The sequence below is a fragment of the Mustela putorius genome, unplaced genomic scaffold (assembly GCF_011764305.1).
Source record: "Mustela putorius furo isolate JIRA1106 unplaced genomic scaffold, ASM1176430v1.1 tig00000275_pilon_pilon_pilon, whole genome shotgun sequence".
Lineage (NCBI taxonomy): Eukaryota > Metazoa > Chordata > Mammalia > Carnivora > Mustelidae > Mustela > Mustela putorius.
In genome coordinates this window covers 29,835,190-29,852,743 of record NW_025421341.1, presented here as the reverse complement: position 1 = coordinate 29,852,743, position 17,554 = coordinate 29,835,190, and the positions used below count along the sequence as shown (strand labels likewise).

The 17,554-nt window shown below is 40.2% G+C and overlaps 1 protein-coding gene across 9 annotated transcripts in view; it reads left to right on the top strand.

Annotated features, from left to right (window-relative positions):
* The window catches only part of COL4A4 (collagen type IV alpha 4 chain), a 121,219-nt gene that overhangs the window by 31,427 nt on the left and 72,238 nt on the right, over positions 1-17,554 (top strand). For all 9 annotated transcript variants that reach the window (XM_045078801.1, XM_045078800.1, XM_045078803.1 and 6 more), the window contains 6 exons: positions 8,582-8,716; positions 9,678-9,722; positions 10,386-10,502; positions 13,749-13,817; positions 15,863-15,898; positions 17,258-17,320. In XM_045078801.1, the coding sequence (XP_044934736.1) occupies positions 8,582-8,716; positions 9,678-9,722; positions 10,386-10,502; positions 13,749-13,817; positions 15,863-15,898; positions 17,258-17,320 (465 nt within the window). The remainder of the gene's footprint in view (positions 1-8,581; positions 8,717-9,677; positions 9,723-10,385; positions 10,503-13,748; positions 13,818-15,862; positions 15,899-17,257; positions 17,321-17,554) is intronic.

Sequence of the window (17,554 nt, the reverse complement as noted above, 5' to 3'; positions counted from 1 at the left end):
AGAGCAGAGAGAGACAATTGAAGTTTGAGGACCTGAGTTTGAATCTTCGTTTTCCTAGGCGATAATCAAGTGGTCTCTGTCTCTCTGAGCCTCAGTAACGTCATTTGGGAAACAGAAAAGTAGCTATAGGGTGGCTTTCTGCTTTATGGATGTAAGGATTCCATGAGATGAATGCACAGTGCTGTGTTGGTGCCTAGAACAAGTGTCTTCCCTGCCGCCACCACCATGATGGTTTGGGTGGGAGGAAGGTTGAGTCTGAGCTACAGATGGAGAAAGGCTGCCATTGCTTCAGGCAATGCGTGTGATTGGAGCAGAAGGTGTAGGTGTGGAAGTGACAGGCAGTAGGTTAGGCTGGGGGGGGTGAAGGGCAGACTGTCTGCATTTTAGTGGGTGATGAAAACAGTGACAGGGGCAAGAGAAGACTGCAGAGGAGTTGACAGTTGTCTGTAGAAGTGTGTGGAAGCCCAGGGTGAAGGAAGGGAGGGGGGCTGGTGCTTGGGTAGCCCTTGCGAGATGACAAGACCAGGACAGGGAGTCTCTGCAGGGGGATGACAGTAAGACACATGAGATTTAAGTCAAAGAGAGTAGGGTGGCCTTGGCCACAGGGTGGACATGGAGAACAAGTGAAAGCTGACAGCCATGTGGTGAGCTTATAGACGGAAGGAAAAAATTGCCATCTGTTGGGTCTGGGAAGAACGGGACAGGGAAGCTAGTTTGGGAGTGATGTGCTTGGCTTCTCACGTGAGGAGTGTGAGGGAGGAAGGTTCAAGAAGGGTCTAGAAAACAGTTTTGAGATTGACAGGATCTGAGAATGACAAAAATAGAGGCCTTTAGTTAATTTGATGAATATTGCTGTTTCCTAAAGAAACTTTACAAAAGAATATAGAGTACATTGGGATAATTTTTTTTTTAAGTTTAAAAATAAGACGAGGCTGGAGGCAATGGACGTGTCACTGCAGGTGTGGTGTGAGTGAGGGTTGGTGGAGGGACCCTCCACTGTGCCAGGCTGAGGTGTGGGAAGAGGAGGGGTTTGGGGAGCAAATGACTTGATGCACGTACGAAGCAAGCCTACTAGGCATGGGTGTCTGAGTAAGTTATACCCCTAAATAGACTTTTCTAATCTACCTGGGAAAACTAATTCACTTTTCTCGGTGTTGGTGGATGGATTAAATGAAGCAAGGTCTGGAGAGTAACAGGCACAGGACCAGACTCCATAAACAAATTCCTTCCCTTCCTGGACACTTTGATGATCACTGTCATGGTCATAGAGACTGAGGGTGATTTGGAAATGTGTATGTAATTTGTGTAATAAAAACATCTTTCATAGTCATTGTTCATTCACTAATGAATGAACAAACAAACATACGTTTGTACTTCTTTGCACTGATTCAGCTTCTGGTTGGGAAGGAACAGAAAGTTGTTGCAGACGAAGTGTGAGTGTGTATGGGCTTGTAGTTGTCTATCTGTCGTTATTTCTCCCAAACCTCCTACTGCTAACATGACAAGTTTCTTAGATTTTTGTCATTCCCCAAAGGGTTTGCTCCCTGGGAGCAAACCCATCAGTGGCAGCCCAAAAGGCTGAGTTAGAAGATTTTGGTTTTTAAAAATGTACATATTCTCTCATCTATTGATCTGTTCTACCAAGTTGTGAAATCATAATGATTTGGTCTTCATCTTGCTCAAGAGCCGTGCCTGGCAGAGATGATTCACAGGTGACAGAATCCTAAAGGAATGCCCTGGCCGCAGAGGGCTGGGTGACTCTGTCTACTCCGATCACCTTTGTCCGTTCTTTGAACAGCTGGCCCGGGAGCCTGCTGCTCCTGGCAGCCTCAGGAGAGAGGCACGTAGGGCAGGTCCGGTGACACGCCATCAACGAGGATGAAGAAGATGACCTATGGCATCACAGGGCATTCCACAGGTTCCTCAGTGGGCAAAACAACGGTCATTTCTGGATTCAGGGAATCTTTATTGATTTTGCTGTCTCTCACTGAAAGTCATAAGCTACAAAGGCATTTCTGTGCACACAGTAGCAAAAAAAAAAAAAAAAAAAAAAAAAAAAAAAAAAAAAAGAAAGAAAGAAAAATAAAAAAGAATTTTAAAAAGGAAAGGGAAGGAAAGGAAGGAAGGAAAATTAAGAAAAAAATTAAGAAATTAAGAAAGAAAGATCAGTAGATACATCAGGGAAACTACATCTGAAAGTCAGTCAGTCATTCCATGGGGCATTTCTTTTTTCCTTTTTGCTAGCCTGAATCCAGTGTAGCAATCCCACTGCATATCATATTGTTGTTCTTGGGTGAAGGGCACGTGGTTAGGAGGAAAATATTTCTTTAAAATTCTTTTTTTAAGATGCAAAATTCTTTTGATTATTTAATGATCCTCTAGTTATAGAAACATCACTTACAGGCTTGTTATTTATGTCTGTTCATCCTGAAGTTAATTCCATTATAACCTTATATATGAGTGAGCTCAAATATTTACTTGTACTTTATGGTTTTTTTAAACTGACCCCTTTTTAAAATATGAAATAGTTTAAGGAGATTAGAATTATCCTCTACATTGCTGTGGATAAATTATTTACTCAAATTAGATGAACTAGCTATGACTATTTCAAAGACTGGTGTTTGGAAAAATTTCATGAGCAGCTTTCTGACAGATTTAATATTGTGATACGAGGTTTAGTGTATTTCTTTAAAAAATTTATCCTGTAATGAATTACCTATTAATGTGAAAAATAAAAATAAGGCTAAAAGTAAAACAAACCACAGTCTTCCCCAATGGTTGTAAATAAGTAAGCATTTAATACTTTATGCTAGTTTTTCCACCTATAAAGTAGGGGTTATATTTGCCATTTAATATGGTTGAAATGATGGTATAACATCACTGTGTTTTATCTGAAGAAGAAGTTACAAATATCGTTGCAATTAGGGCCATTGCTCATGGTGTCAGGTTGTGCTCTGCTCACCTCAGTGTGGAATCATTGACTATTTCACTGTTTGTGTTTTATTAAGTATTTATTGTCCTTCCTATCATCGAAATCTTGGGCACATAGCCTGTGCCCTCCAGAAGTTCATGGTTAGCAGTTGTGGGGTTGAGGGATAAAGAGACGGTCACTCTAATAGACGAGGGGTGTTATTATAGAAGCATCTTCGAGAACCATCTAGTTCTGAAGGATGTGTGAGGGGAGGACAGGAGGTTGGAAAGTCTTTCCATGGGAGCACTAAGAGGTAACCTTAGGAGTGAGAGGGACATTTCTGAGACAGGATACCAAGTCTGTGAAAGAACAGAGCTTATTCAGAAAGGGCAAGGCAGTCAGTGTAACAGATTAGGGCGAGGGTTGGGGGGCGGGCAGTGAGGAAGGACACGGGGTTCCTTGTTTTATTTTATTTTAAAGGCTTTTTAGATGGCAACTTCTCAAATCAGGATTCATTTGTGTACTGAGCAGTGTTTTATTATTCTTACCACCATGGGAAACATTTCCACTCCTTTATTTTTTTCTCTCCCTAAAGTTCCATTAGCTCACCAGATCCAGTCTTGCGCATCCAGAATGAAACACATTAAGGAGATTTATAGGCAGTTAATTGACTGTCTCTTTCTCAGTTACCCTTTTATGTTTAAACGTATATTTTGTTGTTTCTAAATGTTACATTGTTATAAAGTATAACATTCACAAAAGGTAATTTGGAGTTTTCTTTGGTAAATTACCTGTAAGATGAAAAGATAATTCCCAAACTTAATGAAAAAGCAGTTAATTTCCTGACTCTTATATTCAGGAAATCTTACCAAGTAAGAGCAATTAACATAGGTTTTTTTAAAAAGGGAGCTGAAGTCATTATTTATTCTTTTAGATTGTTGTTTACAGTTTGTGCAATATTTAAATTGATATGCCCTCAAAATGCCCCCAAAAGATTTGTTCCTGTATAATTACATTTCATATTTTATTGTTGTCTGTTTTATAATACATATTTATAGATTTAAGCTTCCTTGAAAATTCTAAGCTTTTAGTATTTTTATGGACACTCAATAAATAGTAGCTGTTACGATGATGATGAAAAAGCATGAAGAGAAGGGCAAGTTCAAATGAAGTATGATTTTTGATTTGCGAAGTTTAGTCAGGTGATAAAGGTTGTTGATAATGTTTGTTGAGTCGGTAACTTCATGGTGAAAGAGAAATGTTAGTCTTTATTAGAAAGGTCATATTTGCTGTTGGTAAATGGTAACATTGCTCTGGCTTGCATTTTCCCTCCTGAGGCATGACAAAATGTTATTTCTTGTATATCCCTCAAGAAATGTACCTTTATAAACATGCATTTAGAGAAGATGTCTGTCCATTTGTTTTCCTACAGGTGGGATAAAATATGGAACTTGTTTGTCTCCCTTTGAACAATGAACTAAATAGATATTATAATAATATTATAAATGTAATAATACAATAGTTAGCATAGATGTGCTGGGCACTATGCCATAAACATTTGCCATGCATTATTCTTTTTATGTCCACCAGCCATTGACAGAGAAAGAAGCTGAGGAATAGGGAGGGTATGAAATGTGCCCGTGGTCACCCAGCTGGTGGGCCTGGGCCTCAACTCCAGGGGCCTGTCTGCAGAGCCTGGGTGTTTGGTCACTGTGTCTACGTCATGAGAATCACCAGGGTGAGCTGTGTCAGCTCAGAAAGCCTTGCCCGCTCTCTTTGATGTTCAGGCCCTCCACATTTCCATCAGGCCTGTTTCTTCCGTGCTCCCCCCTGGGGTCTCCAGCTGCCGGTCTCTGCATCTCTCTGCAGGCTCTGTCAGAGCCCCCATTTGCCTGCTCGGCAGCTGGCACTCTCCACCCACCACTGTGGTCCCCCAGCGAGGAGGTAAACCCCGCAGTTCCCTCGCCCTTGGGTGGGATCACTCTGAGGTGTGTATTCTACCCTGAGTCCCGAGGGCCTGCTCTGGGGTGAGCTCCAGTGACCCACTGGTCTTGTTACCGGAGTCGGATTCTTGGGTCTGACAGTACAAACGAGGCTGGACCCCAAAATCAAAGGCACAGGCAAGGCTTTCTTGGAGTTGCAGCTTGAGCTGAAGGGAGACTCAGCACCAACCAAGAGTGTGGTTAGGCTGGCCTATCCAAGAGACAGGGAGACCCTGCTTATCTGGAGAAAATTCCCCCTCACTAGGCTAATGAGGGAAAGGGGGACAATGTCTCTTCCTGATTGGTTAGCAAGGGCCTTGTCCTGATTGGCTGGCATGGCCTCATCCTGATTGGTTGGCAGAGCCTCATCCTGATTGGTTGATACTGGCAGTCAACTCAGGCAGCTCATTGGTGCTTTTGGAGCAGGGTCTTCAGGGTAGTGGAGCTTCTGTTTCCAGTCAAGGTTGTGTATGGGGCTTGGTCCTGGTTCTGCTCTGTAAGAGAAGTGGTTTAGCAATAATAGTCAACAGAAAGCGCCCCAGGTACATAATGTTTTTCACTTGGGGCTTGTTCCCATGGCTCCTAACTATTCTAGTGACTGGCTTGATTCTGCACCCTGATTGCCAGCCTTCCCTTTTCTCTGTCACATCCCTGCTTCCTTACCCTATGTCCTTTGAATCTCAAATGGTTTGCATTGACTCCTTATCCTATGCTTTGTGTCCGGGGCACCCAGGCTAAAATAGGCTGTATGGTTTGCGATTGTGTGAAGCTACCATAATCTATTCTATTAATCTCATTTGGGAAGGTTTTTATAGGGTTTCCAGTTTTGCTTGTTATCACAAAAAATGTTGTGAATATTCTGTCATTATTGTCTTTAGACCAGGGCACACAGAGCTTGTGTCCGGGGCCCCCCATGCCCCAGGCAGGGCCCCAGCCATCTTCCTGTGTCTGGGCTTGGCCAAGCCAGCAGCATTGTCCAAGGTAACTCATCACGTGTAGACTGGGACTGGCTGGGTCCCAGAGTTTTTTTTTTTTTTTCCCCCTTCAAAGTTGTTAAAAAATGATTAAAGAAGACAATTTAGGTGATACAAACTTTAACACTTCGTGAATTCCTGAGAATCCAGGGAACTGCAAAATGGCCAGAAGTCAGAAAGCTTTTATGGGATAAAGAGTAAGGAACAAGGAAGAGAACAACTGAAAATGAGTAAGGCACAGGGTAATATGTATAGACCGCAGAGTTGGCTTGGTGTGCAGGGATTAGCAGACTGGAAATACTGAGTGTCTGGTCAACCCAAGCATTTATAGGGACCCAGAAGTTATCTAAGTTTCGGTTTGCTCACATGGAACCTTGGGCCTAGAGAGTTGTTTTAAGGGGTGCTCTTAGATCCTTCTTCCTGTACAGGATTCCCCTCATGAGGAGATCAGGGGTTCATGTTTATGGCTGAGGTGGGACTCCATGGCTGGGCGTGTTTCAGGAGCCCGGCCACCTAACAGAATCCTCCCACTTGCCAGCTTGTGGAATTTTGTTCATGGGATCACAGGAGATTAGATCACTAGAATAGTGCTGACACACTGATTTTCATATAAAATCAAAAAATATTCTCTTCTCCAAAAAATATTTCTCCTGGTCCCTGCACACCAGAGGGGCAGCCCTGTATTCTTGTATGTGGTCCCAGTTGGAGTTGAACACCAGTAATTCAGAATGGCCCAGAGGTTTGAGATCTGAACTGAGCAGATATCTCCTGAAATCCATCCAGCTTTTCTCTCCACATATCAAGATGTGCTTGTTCACTGAATCATGAGACTGTTCTTTGGTGGAGCAAAGGGATACAACATGATTTTTCTTACATCTTTGGAAAATTTTAAGAAGCACAAAAATTTACTGGTGAACATCCTGACTTTTAATTGAATACCAAGAGTAGTTTCAAATTGGTAAACTATAGCATGGGCTCTGGAGCACATTAGACAACACAGTTGAATACCTTAGACACCACAGTGCATGTGCTGTGCAGATAAATCACTTTGCATCGGTGGAAACCTTATTGTAAACTTCTCATTATAAAGCTTTTTTTTTTTTTTAAAAAAATCTAATGTAAGGGTGTTGTCTTTGGATTGCAAAGTAAGCTATTAAAAAACAACAACAACAACAACATATGAATCTAAGATACCTTCTGCCCAAATTAACTTACAGAGATTGAATGCCAAAGCTAGAAGTGTCATTTAGAAACTCTGATTTTTTATTCTTTTTTTTTTAAAAAAGATTTTATTCATTTATATGATAGACAGAGATCACAAGTAGGCAGAAAGGCAGGCAGAGAGGAGGAGGAAGCAGGCTCGCTGCCGAGCAGAGAGCTCAATGTGGGGCTTGATCCCAGGACTCTGGGATCATGACCCAAGCTGAAGGCAGAGGCTTTAACCCACTGAGCCATCGAGGCGCCCCTGATTTTAGATTCTTAAGTTCATTCAGGTAGCCTCACTATTCTCATACTTTGATTATTTTTATGAAAAATAAGTAAGTTTGAATGTTTAATATCATTTTATATGTCACAAAGATGATAGTTGATAGAATTGCCTTTTTCAAAGTTCAAAAATCACTTTCCTAACCACACTGGATCCAGGTAGAGTGTGTCCAAAGTGGCTGGTGGTCAGGCTGGACCACAAGCCTGGGACCATAGTCACTGACAGTCCATCTATCCCATATTAATTTAGAAGGGATTTCCTGAGCCAAAATCTGGGATAGATGGTAGAGGCAAGACTTAACTAGTGAGCAAATACCCTTGTCCTCATAGTGCTAATATCTAACTGGAAAGCCAACCAACTGATGAGCAGGTAACTGAAAAATAGGAAATGCTAAAGATGCAGAGAATAAAATGGAGAGGCCAATGAGGGTGGCACTGGATTGGTGATCCTACCTCATGGAGTCGGGGGAGAAGCCAGGGATCAAGGAAGCCTGCTAAGCAGGTGGCAATATAGGGGAGATCTAAGTCAAGTGGAAACCTGGAGAAGGAGCAATCCAGAGGGAAAGCCGAGCCAAGGAAGAGCTCCCAGGGCTGGCTGGCAAGTAGTGAATGTGGAGTACAGGCAAATCCAAGACCACACCTTGGAAGCTTGAGAGGGAGGTCAGATTGCACCAGTACAAATTGACATGTGGAGTCTACTTCCCAATTAAGAAATAAATACAAGATAAAAGTAATTAAAAAAGGAAACATTTTCCACTAAAAGAGCAGAAAAATCATTAGCCATATGAACTTTTCAAAAAGATCTGGCAGATTTCTCCACTCTTGATTTGTGTCACTAACATAATGGTATTTGATTATGATGCTTTGATTTTTTCCCCTTGCCTTTGCAAGTTCCTTGTTTTGCTAAACAGCTCAAGATTTATAAATGTCATTGACAGAATGAAAATAGTAGGAGAGCTACAACCAGTTCATGTATGTGTGTGTGTGTGTGTGTGTGTGTGTGTGTGTATACACATGGACTAATTCGACTTATTGTGTGCCTTAAATTCAGATTGAAAAGGACAATGTTGATGTTCCTTATTTTTGTAATTAATAGATTATTTATGTTTTTATGACTAGAATTCTACTCAAACCCTAATTTTCTTGTCTTCTATCAGCCAAGTGAACATGTTTGTGTTAGAAGGCATAAGAAACAGCCAACCCTCTGCCTTTTTAATCTTCCTTCTTAGGGTCAGCCAGGACCTCCGGGGCCACAAGGTCCTATTGGACACCTGGGAATGCCAGGACCCATTGGAATTCCAGGAGAGAAAGGGATGAGAGGTGACAGTGGTCTTCCTGGAGCGCCAGGTGACAAAGGTGATAAGGTAAGACTCTTCTTAAATGAGAGATTCTTCCCAACCAGGGTTACTATGCCATAATTTTTTATAATCACAAATAGTCCCTACTAGCACCTTATAATAAATTAAGTCTAAACTCCTCTTCCGTAGTCAGCCCTAATTCCCTAACTCTGTTCCAGAGGAGCATGCCTTTCTAGACTTTTCTATGCACTTAAATACATGAGTGTCCCCAGTGAAGGGTTATATTCTTTCATGGCTTTCCTAAAAACCTAAATGATGTATTTCTCATGCTGAGCCTTTCTTTTTTTACTCAACCATATGGCTTAGAGATCATTCCATATCAATTTATGTAGATTAAAGTTATTCTTTCAAAAATACTGCACAATATGCCATAATATAGATAAAAACCATAACTTGTTCCCTGCTGATGTAAATTTGAGATCCTGTCCCAACTTTGTGTCATGCCAGGTGCAAAAGCAATCCTGTAAATGACCTGTGTTTACAGCAAAGAGTTTATTTCCCTTGAAGAGACAGATTCTGAGAACTTAAAATTCTGGCATATAGGGTATTGAATGTTTTCTTTCAACTGATGCTGCCAAGTTGGCTTCCTAAGTATTAAAAAAAATGTACAAAAGGTTTTTTAAAATGTTGGCTTTTAAGTTAATTCATGTAAAGAGACTCCTGGATAGCTCAGTTGGTTAAGCGACCAACTCTTGGTTTCAGCTCAAGTCATGGTCCTCGGGTTGTGCAATCAAGCCCCATGTTGGGCTCTGCACTTAGTGGGGAATCAACTTGGGGTTCTCTCCCTCTGCCCGCCTCAACTCTCTCAAATAAATAAATAAGTCTTTAAAAAAAATCAAGTAACAATGACTGCTGAGAGGTTTTTTTTTTAAGTAAGTCATTAATTATTTATGTTTTCAAGTAATCAATCTGTTAATCTAATACTTTAATAACTTTTATATTTTTGTTTTGTTTTTGGTGACATTAGGGTCCAACTGGTGTTCCTGGATTTCCAGGTTTGGATGGTATACCTGTAAGTACCCCTAAATTTTCTCCATTTTTTTTTTTTAAGGGAAAAACACTCACCAAAGCCCTTAAAATCACATTTTATCTCTCTACATATACATTTATTTGGCAAACTCTTCTTTATTTTCTTTTGGTAGTACATGGAAGGTTGCTTGCATTTCAATTTTGTATAATGACTTTGAGACCAAAACACTACTTGAAAAGCAAGGTTTTCAAACAGATTAGAGAAAAACATTCTAAAACATAAACTACATGTACTTGCCATGTTCTAGAAATAAATGTATACTCATAGGGAAAGTTTTTCCTTGTTGGTTAGTTTTAACAGAGGAAGAAGGTTTAAATCTCTCATTTCTACCATGAAAACCAAATAAAAGAAGGAAAGATGTGTTTCAAGGGCTTTATAATCCATTAGAGTCTTTCTAAGGATTTTTAAAAAGGTGCTTTCCCAAATCTCTTGGACTATCCAAACTAAATTAATTTCAGCCGGGGTATATTAAAATTTATCTCTATATTCTTACTGTGTCACATAGTACTTGTGGGTGGGAAAGAAGTTTCACAAATTCAATAACACGTGAGTCACAACTGTCATAATTTGGGGACCCATGTTGCAGAAACTTTGTGTTATAGTATTCTTGCAAAAACACCTCACTTATCGGCTTATTTCTTATAGGGGCACCCAGGACTTCCTGGATCCAGAGGCAAGCCTGGAATACATGGCTATAATGGTTCACGAGGTGATCCAGGGTTTCCAGGAGAAAGAGGAGTTCCTGGCTCAAGGGGCCCCCCAGTAAGACCCCCACAACTCACCCTAAACAGGAACTTAAGTGAAGGGCTCTACAGTGGGCATGATCTTGATGTGTTCAAGAAACAAAGTTTGTACAAGTGTGCCAGGAGTGGGGTGAATGAATGGGGGTGGCTGGAGGGTGAGGACAGAAAAGTGTGTAGGACCCAGAGCTCTTGGGCCTTGCAGACTGTGGGAGGAGGCTGCAGTTTCTCTATGTGCCATGGGAAGGCACTGGTTGGTACCAAGGAAGGAAGCAGTATGACCTGGTGGATGTTCCATTCAGATGTTCTAGGCTGCTGTATGGAGAACTGGATAGTAAGGGAGGGAGCAGGGAGGTCAGGAAGCACAATTTAGATTGTTTATCATTCAGGGTTCACTGCAGACTTGTTAACCCTCTAGGTATTCCAAACAGGAAGGTATTTCATATAGGGAATTTGACACATATTGGAAAGGTTGAAGGAGGGGAACTCAGGGGCCACTGCGGGACTATGATTTCAAGGTTTCACACTTAGCTAAGAGCCACCAGCCAGAAGGCTGCTCCTGCACATGAGAACTGCCTCTCACCCCCATGCCCATACACCGGCAAACAAACACTCAAGTTTCTAACCTTCCCTGCTTGGCAGTAATGACAATACTGGGAAGAGGATGTCTTCCTCACTTCTGCCTTCTGAATCTCATAAGCCCATCTCCTAGGTGGACCCTAAGTCCCATTCCAGCTGCAAAGGGGTCTGGGAAATGCAGTTTTGGCTTTCTCATCCCCATCATGCAATAAGAAAAATAAGAACATCCATTTTGAATGGATGTTCAGAAACAGTTGCTAATATCCAGCACTTCAGAAAAAGTTATGGCTTTTAGGTATTTTTTTATTCAAAAATATGGCCTTTTATTTAAGTATGACTTTAATAAGAACTTTTCTTTCCTGTACCTCTAGTATTTCCTTTCACTTTCTCTTCCTTTTTCTCCCATAAAGTTTGGAGATGATTTGGCCTTTTAAAACTGGTTTTCTGGAACTCGGGAAGCCTTTCCACCTCGCTGTAAATACCATTTCCCAAGATTCCTTCTAAAGGATTTCTTATCTTCACCACCGTAATCATCCTGCTTTCTCTTCATTTTCCATTTGCTCCCGATTCTAGTGGGACTGATCTGAACGCAGAACTCAAAAATGATTTCCAAATTTTTATCTTTCTTTAGTACCAAGGAAGAACAACAACCATCTTCTGTAGTTAAGCTTTTCAACCACCCTTTGTTTTCAGACTCAGCCATTTGGAGGCTCAACTGCAGTCTGATGAATGCACGTTTCCTAAGATCTTCAGATTGGTTCGAACCGCATTCTGCTGTGTGTCCATGAACATTCAGAAGAGGGGGAGTTTTCTATTCTAACTTTCCCATGGCGTTCTGTAGTGACCACTGTACTGAAGTTTGTTGTAATGGCATCTTTGCAAAGCAGCTTTCTTTCCCTTGACCCACCTCATTTGTAGTAAGTCCTCACTTTGCCCAGTAGTGTGAGGCATTAACAATGACCATCCAAGCTGGCACCACACAAAGCAATCTTAACATCCAATGGGAAAAATTACTATTGTTCCATGATCTTTAATATGTTATGTTAAAATAATAAAAACTCTCTTCATGTTATAAATACATAGGGAAAATTTTTTAAAAAACTAATATCGATTTAGTACATTGTCATTTAAGACATATACAGTGAGAATCGAAGTGTTTCAAGTCTTGTAAACACTGACCAAGAGTGTTTTGAACAGTGCCTTCTTCGGGCCAAGTAACTGACAGTAATGAAATGAAGGCGTCTTTCTGTGCTCTGGTGAATTGTCCTACTCTTTTCTGAGTTTGGATCAGCTTCTGTGCCATGAACTATAATCTAAGAGTCCTGTTGCGATGAGGGTCTTATGCCTATGCCATGTCCTCTGGCAATTCAATCTTTATGTCCCAGCCACTTCCCTTTTTTTGTGTTGAGAACTTCGTCTTCATGGAGTCCCTCTGGCTATTTCTTCTATAACTTCCCTGAAATTCTGTCTGAATTTCACTACCAGCTTTATCATTTTTCATTCCCTCACTTACTTTCATCTTTGATAGCCAATTGCCTTTTGCAGTGGAGTCTATTTTCATGACATGTCATTTAGGCTTATTACTGAGAGACAAGGAGGGAGCACAACTACACACTTTGCTGGTGTGCGCATGCGCACCCGCTGACTCAACAGATGGGCAGTGACCAATCGCTGACAGACTGAAAGGAGTGATGGGACCCGTGATCATGTTTCCCATCTGTTACTTATATATACCTTCGAGCTAGCGGTGCAGTTACTCTGTTAATATAAGGTGGTAACTGAAATTTGAACCATTTTTTGGAGGACTGGTGCTATTTAACTTAATTATGGAACTAAAATTCATGCATATTGGAACTGTGTGAAGCAAGAACGGCTTGTATAGGCACATCTGATTTCTCAAGGAACAGTTGCTGTAACTTACCATTAAAGCTCTACGTATCTCCCTTTGGAAGCACAGTCAGGACTTTTGCAGGAGGGACTTACTTTGAAATGTGCATGTCCTTCACGGGAGCTTGATACACAAAGATGGCAGAATTCTTATGTGGTAACCAAGTTAAGATATGTTAAGATATCTAGTAGGAAAAACTTCAGAAAAAAAGAAAACATTGAGTTATTTCAATCACTTTAAAAAAATACTCTAAGGAAGGTTGCAGAGACTTACAAAAACCTTCCAAAAAGGAGATATGTTTTTAAAAGTTAATCTTACGAGGATACAGAGGCTCTATTTTGAACACAACTACTGAAATGAATAAAATCAATCTTTAAAAAATGATTTCTAGGGCATAAATTATTAACTGAGAATTGCAAAATTGTTTACTTATAAGAATAATACATGTGAATTATTTTGTTTGAGGGAAAATGCAGTTTTCTTGCTGAATAATTAGTAAATGGCTATGTATATTATTATATAAAGTATTACCTATATACATATTTATAACATATATGTATAAGTATATTAATAGATTTTTTGGAGATTCATTAATAAATCTTAACTGAATATTGAATAAATATGTATGAGAATCTTAGGATGATAGCAATAATGAAAAAAATAAAGAAATCTCTAGTGAAACTAGAGTGAAACATGACTATAATGGTATTTTACTGATGAGTAGTATTTCACACAAAAAAGAAAATCCTGAAATAGTAGTATGCTTTTTTCCCCTCTCTTAAGTGAATATTTTATTTTCAGGGTCTTCCTGGGGAAAGTGGAGAAAAAGGAAACTCAGTGTTCATTTTAGGTGCCATTAAAGGTATTCAGGTAAGGTTTATGATCATGGTGAGTTGAAAAAACATTATTTTTTCCTCTAGGTAAACCCATCCAGGAAACACTTGGACACACCTCTTTGAAATGTCTTAGAGCACCCTGTTTTTTTTTTTTTTTTTATCATTACACTGACTCTCTGGATGGCACGATACTTCTTGTGAGAAGGCACTTGGCTTTAATTGTGCTGGCTGTAAATTCCAGTGTCTCCTAACTATTCTTGCAAAATGTGACAGATATATTTATTTCAGAGTTTCTCATTCTTAGTACTATTGGCATCTGGGACCAGATAATCATTTGTTCTGGGTGCTGACCTTGTGCATTGTAGGATGTTGAACACTATCCCTGCCTTTACCCACTAGATGCCAATAGCATCCCCACACCTAAATGATATCTCCAGATTTTATAACGTGCCCTGGGAAGAAAAATCACCCTAGTTAAGAAGCACTGATTTATTTGTAGATAGAATGTTGTCATAATAATACTTGCCATCCAGAATGAGAGGAGTCACTACCACATTGAACTTGAAAATTATGGAAATCGTATAGCACTATCCTGGGTAAATTAAATGTTTTTGTGATTTTATATACAATGATATACAAACACTCAGAAATAAACTCTTGAATGCCCACCTAATCTCTAATATGAGTACCATGAATAAGAAGAAGATCAGTAGCTGTAAATCAAGAGGAAAAATGCGGTACATTTGCAAAACATGGTCATTTTTTTAAGGAAGAATATTCTACAACAGATAAAACTTAAATTTCTTCTATTAGACCTTAAGATTCACCTAGGTGGTGGTTACTTTAGTGAGCTCACAGTATTAGTTCCTAAGCTCTGAGACTTTACAGGCTTGTTATATAGCAGGAAACTTGTTATATAACTTGTTATATAGCAGGAGCTATGCTCTGTTTGTGGCTTAAAGGATATGTTAACGAACAGCATCAAAAGCAGGGTCATTCTAGGAACCAGTATGGTGTATTGGAAAAAGTAAACTGACCCTTACCAACGACTTTGACTTTGAGCAACCCCCTCAACCTCTCTGAGCCTAATTTTCTTTATTCGTGAAGGAAAATGAAAATACTATCTACCCAGCCTTCCTCTCAGTGCTGATGATCCCTTGTAATAGTTTATATGGAAACATATTGTCAACGACAACCCACTGTATGATAAGAGTCATGATGAGTTTTTTAAATTTAAATTCAGTATAGTTAACATAAAGTATTTTATTAGTTTCAGGGGTAGAATTTCGTGATTCATCATTTTCATATAACATCAGTGCTCATTACATCAAGTGCCCTCCTACTAAATGCCCATCCCCCATTTATCCCTTCCCCCAACCCACCTCCCCGCCAGCGACCCTCAGTTTGTTCCCATAGTGTCACTTATGCTTTGCCTCCCTCTTTGTTTTTATCTTGTTTTAGCTTTCTTCCCTTCCCCTATGTTCATCTGTTTTGTCCCTTAAATTCCACATATGATGGAATCATACGGTATTTGTCTTTCTCTGATTGACTTATTTCACTTAGTATAATACCCTCTAGTTCCAAACACGTTGTTGCAAATGGCAAGATTTCATTCTTTTTGATGGCTGAGTAATAAATAAAGGTTGATGTGATATCTATATATATATACATACATATACATAAACATATATACATATTTATATCTCCTCTAGGGAGATAAAAAGCAGCAAAGTGTCTACTAGGGGAGACAAGTTCTGGCAATTAGACCAGAGACAGTTAAACTGTAATGGAATTGGACCACTGGATTGGGAATTTAGATTGTAAATGGAAAGATGAAAAATCTCACCTTGACTCCATGGCATCAAGACCTGAGCAACCTTTGGTTTCAGCTGGATTCTGGGGTGAAGGATGGACCCAGAAAGTCTTCTCCACAGAACCTTCCACAGTGTCAACACCAAACACTCAAATAGCCTGTATGGATGGTCCTAATAATTCCTGTGTAAAGTCCTCCTTTTACAACATGTGTGTTTTAGGGAAGTGGTGTTGCTCGTCTAAAGCAATGCATCATTCCTGTTGCAGGGTGACAGAGGGGACCCAGGACCTCCTGGCTTGCCGGTAAGTCTCCCGAGCAGGCCCTGATCTTCTCTTTGCCCCCCCCCCCCGACCAGCCTGTGGTCCATACCATTTGCATCCTGGCAGGGCTGGCTGCATCATTTGCAGAGCGCTCCCAGTGCAAAATCAAAGTATAAATCTCGAACTCAAAAATTATGAAGAATTTCAGGGCGGTGCCAATAGAGACTTAAATCACCAGGGTGACCACACAGGCCCCAGGCCCATGGAACTAACTGTCCTGGAGTCCCAGCGGGCTTCTGCTGACCTTCCTTTTCTGTCTTTTAATGATCATTTGGCATTACTCGGGGACATTCGGGTCCCTTAATATTTGGGAAGATAAGTCTCCCTCGAGTCTACCTAAATAATACATGTCAAGTGGAAATGATTTTGCTCTATACCATTCTGCCTGCTGGATCAGTAATGGTGTATTACATTTAATTTTTCTACCTCATCTTTATCTTCCTGAAATTTGTAATTCCATGATTATATTAGTGTTGACAATTAATCAATCAGTGTTCACAAGATTAAAATTGAAAGCAGTTCTGCCTCCAGATTGATTAACCTATAATTTTGCTTGGTAACTTCCGGCTGTAGAAAGGATTACTCTCCCACATTACTTTGCTCACTACCCCTGAAGCTCAGTTCAGTGTCATCAATGAGATAACTTTCATGTCGCTATTAAAATAAAGACCAGTTCATCCTCCTAGAGAGAGTAATATCTGCACACGTGCAAGTCATTTGATGTGGGCAAGGTTGATGAGAGAACAGAGAGGCTCTTCCCACACTTCTTGGAATGCACACCTGTAACCCTCCTTGTGAATTTGTGTGGAATTATGCTATAGCCAACGTGTTACAGGAAGTTGTGGCTGCGTCTCCTTCATCTTGAATTGGCGCCATTTCTATTTATATTAATCTGAGAGGGCGTGTTTTAAAAATATAATGAATAGTATAAATACATTACTATTTTAATATAAATTATTATTAAGTAATATCAATATTTTTAAAAGCATCCCGATGTATGGCAAAGTTATAACATTTATGCAATTTAGGAATAGCTGGTAACAAGTTTTCTTTGTGCTCTATTTTTGCTATTACAAGATTCATGTGCAAACAAGTAGATAGATTTTTCAGTCTTAATCCAATCCTGAACATAGGAGTTGGTCACACCTGCCAGAGTGCAGTTGTCATGGACCTTTTAGTGGCTGTGTCGGCCGCGGTGAAGGTCCTACTGCTACAGGGAAGGTGTGTCTGTCACCGTGATTTCTTTGGTGGTTTTTATCCACTTAGAATTACACAGAGGTTTTGCTGTGAATGATGATTTTGAGTTTTGGTAACCAATGCACGGATTGTTCTCATGTTTAGGGATTGAGGGGGGCAAGAGGACCGGCGGGCCCAATGGGGCATCCAGGAGAGCCCGGGTTAGCTGTAAGTAGAGCACTGCTCATTCCGTCCCTCTGAAAACCTGACCTGGATGTTTAAATTAAGCAAAAAAAAAAAAAAAAAAAAAAAAAAGCAATTTGCAGCCTTGGGTGGTACGCACAGTTGGGGTGTTTGAGAGGTTATCACTGATGAATCTGTGTATACTCCCATAACCAGGGTAGGTTTATCATGAAACATAGGTCCCCAGGGCAACAAGGGGTCCGGCCATGAGAGAAAGTC